This window comes from Myotis davidii, unplaced genomic scaffold, assembly GCF_000327345.1.
Source record: "Myotis davidii unplaced genomic scaffold, ASM32734v1 scaffold69, whole genome shotgun sequence".
NCBI classification, from domain to species: Eukaryota; Metazoa; Chordata; class Mammalia; order Chiroptera; family Vespertilionidae; genus Myotis; species Myotis davidii.
The window spans coordinates 1,348,944-1,361,583 of NW_006300363.1; the positions used below are offsets into that span (position 1 = coordinate 1,348,944).

The following is a 12,640-nucleotide window of genomic DNA, read 5'->3' on the forward strand; positions in this document are numbered from 1 at the left end:
CCCCCCCGCATCCCCGCACGGGCGGGGCGGCCGCCACCCCAGGCAAAATTCCACCCCAGAACCCGGGGACAGGGGCTGGGGAGGGAAAATGGGGAAAACAAGAACCTGGCGCCCCTACATGCAAGCTTCCCGATGGGCCGCCGCCGCTGTCGCCGCCGCCAAACGGTTTCAAATCCTTGCGGGCCGCCAGCGTCTCCGCCGCCCTGCAGGCCGGGGGCGGGGATTTCCGCGCGCGCATTCCCCGCCCCCTTTCCCACCCTTTCGGCGGCGGCCGGCGGCCGGCGGCGCGCCGTTGCCATGGCGACACTGGGACCTATGACAGCCACCGTCCAGCAGTTCGGAGGCAGCGACTTCCGGCGCTCGCGTTCCTCTGCCCCAGCGTTGCCAAGGGGGCACAGCGCCGTTGCCATGGCAACGGTCGGGTCCCCGGCGCACAGGTTCCAGTTCGTGTTCCTGCCTGGAGGTGGCTTCTAGGCAGGTCCCGGGACCTATACCTGGACCATGCTGTCCCCCAGCACCACCAAGAATAGCTTGGGGACACTGGGAGGGCTGTGGAGGAAGGACATCCAAAGGGCAAAGAAAATGGGATTACTGGAGGACGGTCACTGAAGGGTGTGGCCTTTGTTTGGTCAGAGAGAGGCGCTGAATGAGTCTAAAAACGTGAGAACTTACTGCCTGGTGTTTTTCTCACAACCCAGATGGACATTACCTCTTTTTTTGTTGTTATTTTGGAGGGCGGGTGGGGGGCTCTCAGAACTATCTGAGGTCTGAAAAACCTGACCCCAAATTCTGAAAATACTGAAATAAAATAAAAAAGCTTTTTGATTACCAGTTCTGTGCAGAATAACAAGATCTAGTGGAAAATGTGTTTTTGCCGCTCCCAGAGTCTCCACCTCCCCAGGGCGGGCTCCATGTCCGCATTGCTATGTTGTGGTGGTCTGTGGTCTTCTGTTACATTGCTGGGAAACTCTGAACTATGTTTTTTAAATATACAGGCAGAAACAACATTTAAATTGTGAAAACACTCACCTCTGTTTTTCATCTAATTTCACAACGGGATTCTTTCTTTTGTGTCCATGCAATACACTCAGGGTGGTGCCAAATCAAACTCGAGCACAGCTTGAGGTATCTTTTCAATTTTCCATAAAGAGAAGAGAAGATTTCGTTCATTTTTACCTAGTTACTTTCAAACTCCCAAAGAAGAGTCATATTCTTTCCAAGGGGCTTTTGCAAACCCATCCCACTACAAGTAAAAGCTAACAGTTCTTCATTGTTTCAATGACAAATCATGAAGGCTAAGGGAAAGAAAAGGTGTGAAATGCTTTTAAGAATGTTTAGTTTTTTAAAAGCATAGTTGAACATGTTTATAGGTAACAAATAATTAGTAATCTAGATCATTTGTACTGAGAATCACACACATGCAATTGCGGGACATTGACCATTCAGTGAAGAGGTTTAAAATATGTAACCACGTTGCCGGAAGAACATGAAATGAATTTGACAAATGATGTCTAAATGAACATGAGCAGAAAACTGGAAAAAAAGAGGATCAAGAGGAAAATGCAACGAAGTCAAGTTCATCTGAGAGGAAATAATTGCAGCAGAAAAAAAAATATGACTGAAAGTTAAAAAGTAAAGTAATGTATATTAAGAAAGTAAATTTCTTAAAATATTTTCTCTAATAGGTAAAAGTAAAAAGATGAGAAAATCTTCCTTTTCATTTTCAAGAACTACCAGATTGTCCCTTTTTCACTCATATGTACTTATATATACAAAACAAAAATATTAAGATATGCGTGGTGGGTTTTTATTGTTATGTCCTACATATTTAGCTTGAGCCTGAGCTGCATTCAACCTATATGTCATGTTTAGAGGAGTGGTTGGTGTCTGCTTGGAATCTCCTTACATGAGAACCAAGGGCCATCCTATAACTCATCCTAAGAGATGGTAAGCAGATCTGGTTCAATGACAGTATAGAAACATTGAAGGAAAGGTGGGTAATTCTGCATAAAGCACAGCGCTGACCATGGTTTGACTTCCAGCTCTCCTCCACTTGTTGTAATAAGTGATGCCTCATCCTTTGAGGTGAAGAACTTCCCCTGAAATCATAAAAAGCTATAACTTACCTCCCTTACCCCACCATCACCAACTGCCCACATACCCCAAAATGTATGTCCAAACCAAAGGATTCCCCAAAGGTCTGAATTCCACCCCTGGAGTCTCGGTTCAGAACTCCTCCTCTGTGGGTTTATATCCATTTAAACATTGAGAACAGAAGCCGTAAGTAGCATTTGTATCCCTAATTTCTGAAGACGTCAAACTCAGTACAGTCATCATGGACCTTAACACTGGGCTCCAACAACCTCAGGGCAGGCATTAATAAAAAAGTAGCAGCAGCTGGAATGACTTCATCAAGCATCAAAGGCAGGAAATGAGAATAAGAGTAACACCCTCACCGCTACAAACACTTGGAGAAACATTAATGATGCACACCATGTAATAATTTTGTAAAATAAAGAGCACACACGAGACCCACTCTGTGGACCTTCAGGTGTATTTGGGGGGAAATTGCTGGAATCAGACTCCATTCAGGGACCTCAAGCCATATAAATACTCTTTTTTTAACTGATGCAATATATGTGGCCTAAAAAAATACAGTTTTGCATAGACATTTTATGGCCAGATATCTGTAGCAACCAATTAATATGACTTCTATGTCTAGAAGGATAATAATGTGTCTGCTCAATATATATTTTTTGAACTCTCACATCCTCAGAGAAGCCTTCACTAATTCTCAGACCACCCTTATTCTCTTTCAAAACCCCCTGTTCTTTTTCTTCATTGTATTTATCAAACTTTGTAATAAAATATTAATATCAACCATCCTTTTTTAGATTCCATAGGACAGGAACAACATACGTTGGGTTCACCATTGCAGACCCAATGCATTGCAGGGTACCCAGCATGTAGAGACAATCCATAAATGTTTATTGAATCAAAGAATAAATGCAGATTGCTCTTTTGTGCTTTTCTCTGCACCTGGAGTGGAATACACTCATCACTTCCTAGTTTACAGCTTCCATTCAAGAGGCCTGGAAGACTAACTTTTCTGAATCCAAATTTCTTTCTAAGAGACTAAATCTGATAGGTCTAACTTAATTATAAAGTCAGTTATGAAAATATATACAGAAAATATATACTGAATGTCATTTTTTCTTTGATTTTAAAAAGGTATTAAAATTGAAACATTATTGCCATTGAGAACATTATTTACTATCAGCTACAAAGGACTTCAATGAAAGCAAAAGGTTTGTTTCATAAACAAATAATATTTTACTTCCATTTTTAAAAATCAAATGGTAACATAATTGATGATAATGGAAACATCACCCTAAAAAATAAATTGTTTTTCTTTCCTGTGTGGGGAATTAATTATGCTATATTTCTCATATAGAAAAGGATCTGCTTATTTTCAAAAGGTAAACTTAAAATTAAGTATTAGTCTAGAATAATACTGAACAATGTGAATTCAATTATTCCCTATGTAAAACATGGGAAATATGACATTTTCCTAATTATAAAGATAATTCAGAATGAACTAGGCCTGCATTTTGTTATAAGTATTAAATTTGATGATATCTATATTTTTAACTCCTGCTCTATAAGTTATATTAACTATAGCAGAAACCTATAGGTTACCTCCATTTTGGTTAAAACACTATTGTTTGAGTTTTCTGTTTTATTGCCAGAAGCCGGTCCATCCTTGCTGCTTGACACAGTTGCTGTGTGAGGTTGCAATGGCCCCGGTGAGGTTGAAACGGCCCCTGTGAGGTTGAGATGGCCCTGGTGAGTCTGAGACGGCCCCGGTGAGGATGGGACGGCCCCGGTGAGGTTGAATCAGTCCCAGTGAGGTCGAGACGGCACTGGTGAGGTCGAGACGGCCCTGGTGAGGTCAAGATGGCCCCAGTGAGGTTGAATTGGCCCTGGTGAGGCTGAGATGGCCCCGGTGAGGCTGAGACGGCCCCTGTGAGACTGAGATGGCCCCTGAGAAGCTGCGAAAAATACCACATGAACTCACTCATTTATGGGTAATAAAGACCATTATAAACTGATGAACAAAAATGGATACAGAGGCAGAGCAGCATTGATCAGACTGTCAAACTACAGTGGGAACCCTGGGGAGGGTAAGAAGGGGTAGGAGATCAACCAAAGGACTTGTATGCATGCATATGAGAATAACCAATGGACATAAGACACTGGGGGGTGGGGGAGGCCGGGTGAATGTCAAGGGGGGAAAAAAGGAGACATGTGTAATACTCTTTGTAATACTTTAAGAAATAAAAAAAAAGACATAAGAACAAATGTTACTGGCTTTGGGTCACTGTGGTGAATTTTCAGGCAATTATTTCCACTTACTAGCAAAAATAATCCAGTGTTAACTGTAAAGAGAAATGAAATTTTTCTTTCTAGACTGAGATTTTTTTAATGACATTTTTTTTTCAGATTGTAAAAGTTTTAGCTCTATTACAGGGAAATTAAAAGTTTTAAAGAGGAAAATAAAAATGATGTGTAATCCTATAATTAAAAAAGATGACTGTTAATAATTATATATTTTTTCTCAAATCACATATATTTATATATAATTAAAATTATAGTATATAAAATAATAAAAAGTATATAAATCATTTTAAAGTCTACTTATTCCATCATTAGAATACAACATCATTTGCTTAATTATTCTCCTGTGATTGGATATTAGCAATTTTTGGCTCTTATATCTAATGCCGGGATATATATACATACATCTTGGGTGAAGTTTCAGCTATTTCCAGAAAAGATATTCCTGTGTGTGTGTGTTGGGGGCGGGGGGGGGGGGGGGAACAACAACAACAAAAGGCTTTTGACCAGTACTGTCAAATTGCTTTCCGAAAGTGTTTTTGCAAATTTGTAATCTCCCTCAGGAGTCCCTGAGAGTGGCTGTCTCACATTACTGATTTTTTTCTAATCTGTGCTAGTTGTATGCACATAAAAAGTATCTCTTTAGTTTTCATTTTCCACTGTTAGAAAAATTGAAATGTTAATATCTCTGTCAGTCCTTTCCTTCTATTCTTCTGCAAAGTTTCTCATTAGCCCTTTGTCTATTTTTCTGGGATTTAACACAATATGCGTAGCTTCCACATTTTTATTTATTGTTTCAAAGCTAGCAATGGTTCTGTACACAGTACTAATACATAAGCTGATATTCTAAAGAATCACATTGCAGTCAGTGATTCACCATTTACATTATTAAGATACTTTGTATCATTGGAATGAAATGCATGAGTGATGCTTAGCAATCTAAATGGAAAGCAATTTGTAAATATCAAGAATGATGATTATTATTACATAAACACATTAGAGATAAATATCAGAATAATCCTGCAGCCAGTAAATCCCTTAAATTGCATAGAAAATGACTCCGAACTTCCCATTTACAGGTCATAAAAGTATGACCTATACCACAAATAGCTGTAGTATAAAGAAAGTAGAAACTGGGAATTACAAGGCATATATTCTTTTCTTCACTGCGGAAAAAGAGAGCCACTACCTTTAGCACAAAGGTTCTGATCACTTCCCTGTGCCAGGACAAAGTCACATTCACCAAACCATCCTTACCCCCTGCCTTCCTGGGCACTCCGTGCTCAGGGCTATGAACAGAGATGAGCTGGCTATTTGTCCTCCTTTCCCTTCAATAATATGCATATTGCCCCAGCCAGTGTCCATACAAACTGGCAACCAACTACTACAGAACTTCATAGCATCCATCACCTATAAAAACATCTACCAACCTGTTTCAGCCCACCTCCCTAAACTAAAAATTCCAGGAAGCCACTGGGAAAATTCATAGCCTAACTAGCAGTCTAAGAATGGTAGAAAAGACAGAGCCCAACCTTCAGGTTGGACCTCTGGTTCTGTCACTGATTAGCTCTGTGACCAGGTAAAGCAAGTTACATCATTTCCCTAAGCTTCAGTTTCTTTACCTTCCTTACAGCAGGATTGGAAAGGTAGAATTAACAAAGGTGAGATATATGGACACAAGGCAACTTCAATCAATATTGTCTTGTTTTCATTCCCAACATTTTTGAGAGCACTTTCAAAAGTAATAAATGCCACTAGGAGGCAGCACGAGCACACAAAGAACTAGTTTCTCTCTCTCTCTCTCTCTCTCTCTCTCTCTCGCCTCTCTCTCTCTCTTTCTCTCTCTCTCTCACACACACACAGAGACACACTCATCCGTCATACACTCACACACACATGCAAGCACACATACTCTCACATGTGCAAAGACAACACACACTCAAACAACATACATACAAGAGGGACAAAAGTTCACACGCATGCACACCACCCACACACACGCTCACACAGAGAGACATACTCACACACATATGCACACATCCCAAGCTGTTTCCTTCCCTTTCTTTCTTCCTTCCTTCCTTCCTTCCTTCCTTCCTTCCTTCCTTCCTTCCTTCCTTCCTTTCTTTCTTTCTTTCTTTCTTTCTTTCTTTCTTTCTTTCTTTCTTTCTTTCTTTCTTTCTTTCTTCTTGTCTTTTTAGTCTTTTATTTAGGAAGAATAATCTTCAGGCTACTAGGTGGGAAATTTCACTGATGAATACTTATGGTTGTGTTCCGGGGGCTCAGAAATGAGACCCTGTATATTGAAAGACTGGTCAATGTCTTACAAATGACAGAATTCATTTTCTGTACTGTAAACTTCTTGCAGAACTAGGCTGCAGTGCAAGAGACAAGTTAAAACACGGCCCCTTTGCATTCAGAACCCCTCCTGCCAAAAGGCAAGTGAAGAAGCAGATCATTGGCCTTGGAGGCAGCGTCATTGACCACATGCAGCTCACTGGGTTCACTGGTCTGCAGCTGCTAGTAGGTAACAGTCCAGATGGGAAGAGGAAACTCAGCCAGGCTAAAATACGGGATGATTCCTAGCAACCTGTGGTTAGAGTTTCACTCTGCCTTCAGTGGATTGCCTGGGGGTGGGGAACATTTTTTGGGGGGAGGGAGAAGGGTGTTAGTGCTTCCTGGACTATCAGCCAGCAGGGCAGATCACTGAAGCCTGTGGCTAGGGAGGGTGGGTATAGCTGAGTTTTTATAAAAGTCAACTTGGTGACCTAAAAGTTTAAGAAAAAACATTTTGGGAAAGAGAGTTTACTGATGGGACTAAATGGGCCACATAATCACTAAATAGAGGGGCAGAAAGTGGAAAGCTTCTACTAACGGGCTGGCTCCTCTAATCCAAATTGCCTCTTCAGATTGCAAAAATAGCAGATTTTTTTTTTCTGTGAAAATATCATTAGAGGAATCAGTACTGTGGCCTAAGCGCCAAAGTCTACACTGATTGCTTTTTTTCAGGGATCCAAGTCTATCCAGCAGCCTGAGATGCCTTCCAATGAATAACACGGTACAAAAAGCCATCTTCAACCTACTTGCCATATTCCAGGAGCCTCTTTGTGGAATAGGCTGGGGTGTGAGGGAGGGGGATGTGGGGGGTGCTGTACGTTTAATATAGGAGGGCTGGGCTTGGGAGCTTTTAGCATTCTGAACACCTGGTATTTCCAAACAACAGACATAATGCTACAGTAATCGAGATGGTGCGGTCCTGGCAAAAGAACAGACAGACCAATGGAACAGAACAGAAACCCAGAAAAAGACTCCCATAAATATAGTCAGCCCATCTTTGCATTGCAAACGACAACGTCAAGAGAATGAGAAGACAGGCCACAGGCTGGATGAAAATCCTTGCAAATGACAATACCTGATAAAGGACTGTTCTTCAAAATGTATGAAGGGCTCCTCAGACTTAGGAAGGAAATAAGCAACCTGACCTTAAAAGTGGGCCAAAGGTCTCAACAGACACCTCACCAAAGAAAATATACAGGTGTCAACTAAACAATGAAAAGATGCTCTGTCCTTAGGTCATCAGGAAAATGCAAATTAAAGCAACAAGAGACAACCACGTTAGAATGGCCCGAACCAGAACGCCGACAACAAATGAATGCCGATGCAGGCGTGGTGGAATGCAAAATGGTCCCACCGTTTTGGAAGACAGCTTGGTGGTTTCTTACAAAACTAAACATAGTCTGGGTGCACTGGGTGAAAGTGGTCAAAAGGTACCAAGTTCCAGCTACAAAATAACTCACTCCTGGGGATGTAACATCGGCATGGTGACGACAGCTAATACTGTTGTATATTTAAAAGTTGCTAAAAGAGTGGATCCTAAAAGTTCTCATTATGAGGGGGAAAAAAGTGGAACTATATGAGGTTATGGATGTTAGCTAGACTTATTGTGGTGATCATTTCACAATGCATGCACGCCTCAAATCATTATGTTGTACACCTGGAACTAATACAATGCTGTATGTCAACTGTAGCTCAATAAACAAACAAGCCTACTCTTACCACGGGACCCGCAATTATGCTCCTTAGATTTACCCAAAGCAGTTGGAAACTTATGTTCAGACAAAAAACCTGCACGCGGATGTTTATAGCAGCTTTATTCATAATTGCCCAAACTTGGAAGCAACCAAGATGTCCTCCAGCAAGTGCATGGGTAATAAACAAACTGGTACATCCAGACAATGGAAATATTATTCTGCGCTAAGAAATGAGCTGTCAGTCGTGAAAAGATGTGGGGGAAAGTTAAATGCATGTTCCTAAGTGAAAGAAACCCATCGGAAAAGGCTGCATGCCGTTGGATCCAAGGACATGAGATTCTGGAAAAGGCAAAACTACGGAAACAGTAAAAAGACCAGTGGTTTCAGATCATAGGCAGATCTCAGAGGGTTTTTAGGGCAGTGAAAATTCTTTATAATGATGGATATGTGTCATATACTTGTCCAAATCCATAGGAAGTACACCACCAAGAAAGAATCCTAAGGTAAACTATGGACTTTAGATGATTATGATGTGTCTGTGTAGGTTCATCTTTGGTTAAAAAAAATTTTTTTAAAGTATCACTCTGAAAAGTGATGTTGATCATGGAGGGAGGGAGTTTTGGATGTGTTTGGGCAGGGAGTAATCTTCCTTCCTCTCAATTTTTTTTTTCTCAATGAATTTAATTCTTTGAATTTACTTTTTAAAGGATGTTCTGAAGTGGCTTTTTTGCTTTTCTATGAATTACCAGCAATAGGTTGTGGATCACAGAGGCTGTGTTCTCCCGGGGAATGGGTTGCACACAGGGAATTATTGAAAGTTTAAAGCCAACTGTGATGTGATCAGATCCGTGCTTCATCAATAACAGAATTGATTAGCTCTGGCCAGGTGGCTCAGTTGGAACATCATGCCATGCTCCAAAAAGGTTTCAGGTTTGATCCCCAGTTAGGGTGAGTATGGGAGGCAACTGATCCATCCCTCTCAATTTTGTTGTAAACCTAAAATTGCTTTAAAAAATTAAGTCGTAAAAAGATGGTATAACAATAAAATGACAAAATCTGTGTGCTTGTTTTATTTTGGTTTTGGTGTGTGTGGTTATTTTTATGATGTTTATATTCTTCCAACAATGTTGTCCCCAATCCCTCGTTTTGTTTTTTGTTTTTCCCCCGATCCTTCTTGAAAGCAGGTGTGGCAAGGCATTCCGTGAGTTAAAATATTGAAAAGCTTCTGCACCAGTTGGTAGATAGCCGTTGCCCAGGCACTCTGAGTGCCAACCACAAGGCTACCAGCTCTTCCCAGAAGGCCCCCCTCCCCCGTTTTCCCACATCTAACAACTCAAGGGTAATGCCTGGTACATCGAGGGCCTCCAGCCTGACCCCTCGACCCTCAACCCTCCAGTCCATGGTCACAATCCATCCTGACTCATCCCATGCCCTGGTGGTTATACCCCTAATACAGGTCATAGGTAATAAACACTTAAGTTTAAAAATCCCCATTGAGCCTGTTCATTCATTGGGTGTGAGCTGGGCTACAGGGCCTCAAACATTCTGTATTCACATGTCTCCGTGGATCCGAGCAGGTAATGGCAATTGTGAAAGAAGAGGGAAGCCCAGTGTGGACTTTTACAGAAGAGCCCACAGAGACAGAGCAAAAGGCCTGGAGCTCAGGCTGTATTAGGGAGGCTCCCAGTTACCACCCACCAGATGCCGAAAAGAAATCTTCATTACTTACCTTCACTGGTCTCCCTGTGACCAGCCTCCTCTGTTCCCTCCCAGGGACCTGGTTGGGGGCGGGTGGGGGGGGGGCGGGAAGATGCTTTAAGTCTTTACTGCTGCCCTTGCATTCCTAGAGATGTTGGGGGGATGAGGAAGAGGTCCTTTAAAATTAATATGTGACAAGTTAAAGAAAACAGAGGTTCTTTAATTACTATGTGACAAATTAAAGAAAACTGTTTCCTGGCTGGTGTTTCCCAGTGGTTAGAGTGTCGGCCTGCGCACCAAACGGTCCTGGGTTCAATTCCCGGTCAAGGGCACGTACCTGGGTTGAAGGTTCACTCCCCATTCCCTTTTGGGGTGCATGTGGGAAGCAACCAGTCAATGTGTCCCCGTCACATGGATCTCTCTCTCTCTCTCTCTCTTTCTCTCTCTTCTCTCCTCACTCCCTTTCAGTCTCTCTAAAAATTAATGGGAAAAAAATCCTTGGGTGAAGATTAACAAAAAAACAGAAAGGAAAACTTTGTGCTAAGGGAGGAAATCCAGAAAAGAGGGTTGGGGGCAGAGATATGGGGTCTCAGGGTCCATCCATCCTAACGATATGGAGAGCAGAGTGCCTGGTACAGCTACTGATAAGATGATGGATTGGGTAGGGTCAAGATGTTTTTTTTAAAGAGTCTTTTCTATTTTCTCAGTGAAATGAGAAGCAAGGCCATTGGTTGAGAGCGAGGAGAGAGAAGGTGGCTTGAGGGGCATTGAGAAGAGAAACAGCCACCTTGGGGTGGAGAGGAGTGAACAGTCTAAAGAAACACGGTAGGATTTCTGGGCAGAGCCGAGGGCTTATGTAACGTGTGTGTTGGTGAATTGAAAGTGGGGCCTATTAGCCGGTTAGGAGGTTTTCTTTTCTCTTTTCCAGCAACATTCAGATGCTCTGGCTCAGGCAGAGGGAAGGCAGTGAGAGCCAGGGGCAGGTGTTGCCACCCGTGTACTACCGAAGGAGAAAAGGGCAGGGGAATTGAATACAAACTAAGGAGCAACGTCGTGCTGGATCACGGAATTTTAGTGGCTGAGGAGAGATTTTTCTAGCGATTTTGTAAAGCAGACTCCACGGTTCAAATCCAGTTCTTCTAAACTGGTAGCCCATGCTGATTCCTTCATGGCCATGTTTCTCAAAAGAATCATATGGGGACTATGTCATCAGTGTAGATTTTTGGACCATCCTCACAAATTCTGGGGTACAGCATTTTTCTTTGTAATAAGTACCAGGTGATACCGATGTGGGGGGTCTGTGGACCATTCTATGAAAAATACTGAATTGTAGTTGTTTTAGGTAAAAGCATTTGAGGGTAGATTTAGGGGAAAGGGACTGGGTTACCCACATAATTGCTTACACTGTGCATTTCACAGCCACGAAATAATGATATTCCAAATATTGGGGTTCTGAAGCAGATAATAAAACCAAAACTAAGCCCCTTAGGAGTAATGATGCAATGGCTAAGGCCATACATTCAGTCACTTTATTTTTTCCACCTCCGTTAGGTTTCCTGGACAAACACAGATATGACGCTGAAGTTTGAATCCGAAGGCCAGTTTAGCATGGCTTGACATCCCAGGCGTCCGTTTTCCAGAAGGCCAGGGAACTGTGTTCTGTTTGGGGGGAGAACATTCTGTGAGAAACAACCATTTCTTAAATGTGTTAAGTGGCTAAGACAAATCAAGTACATTTTATAAACGTGCAGAATAAATTGAATTAAATGAACAAAACCATTGAGCGTGAGGTTTCTGTGACATGAAAAAGCATCAGGGAAATGATAAGGTGGTCATTTCCAGGAGAGAAAATAAAAGGTTCTTTCGCTCTGAGAGTCAAGATTAAGATTTGGGAAAGAATTACCCCTTTATTTATTCTCCAATGCACTAACTGTGCAGCATCTGTCTCAAGACTGGAAGGGAGACTGGCCTGAAGGAATATCTGGACAAAGCCCTGTTTGTTTGTTTGTTTGTTAATTTTCCTCTTCTAACCTTTATTCTTTTGTATTGATTTGTATCAGGCTTGTGGTGCTTTGTCAGTTGGGTATTTAACATCTTACCAGCGCTCTGCTGTATTGTGAAGAGTAATGATTTGCCCTGGCCCGTGTGGCTCAGTTGGTTGGGCGTTGTCACAAGCACCAAGAGGTCTGACCATTTCCAGCCAGACCACATACCCAGGTTATGGGCTCAATGCCCAGTAGGGGGCATGCGGGAGGCAGCAAACGATGTTTTTCTTTCTCCCTTCCTCTCTCTAAAATCAATTTTAAAAAGTGGTTTTTTAGAAAACACACACACAACCATTTATTCAGTGCATTTCTAACTCTTTGTAAGGATAATAACTGTGATTGGTTGAGCACTTTGTATTAAATGTCATGCATGATGTTTCTAATCATCAAACCTATGAGGTGGATATTATCTACTAGTTATCATTCCCTCTGTCTCTCGAACTCGCCACTTCTCAGACCTCTCTCCTCTTC

General features: G+C 42.0%; 2 protein-coding genes across 2 annotated transcripts in view; both read right to left on the bottom strand.

The window, feature by feature from the left end:
- Positions 1-226, bottom strand: part of CEP112 (centrosomal protein 112kDa) — a 353,141-nt gene extending 352,915 nt beyond the window's left edge. Inside the window, exon 1 of the mRNA XM_015572412.1 lies at positions 119-226. The gene's annotated coding sequence lies outside the window, so the exon portion shown is untranslated. The remainder of the gene's footprint in view (positions 1-118) is intronic.
- An 11,405-nt stretch (positions 227-11,631) lies between these two features.
- The window catches only part of APOH (apolipoprotein H), a 13,474-nt gene continuing 12,465 nt past the window's right edge, over positions 11,632-12,640 (bottom strand). The window contains exon 8 of the mRNA XM_006776669.2: positions 11,632-11,783. Coding sequence (XP_006776732.2) covers positions 11,728-11,783 — 56 coding nt within the window. The 3' untranslated portion in view covers positions 11,632-11,727. The remainder of the gene's footprint in view (positions 11,784-12,640) is intronic.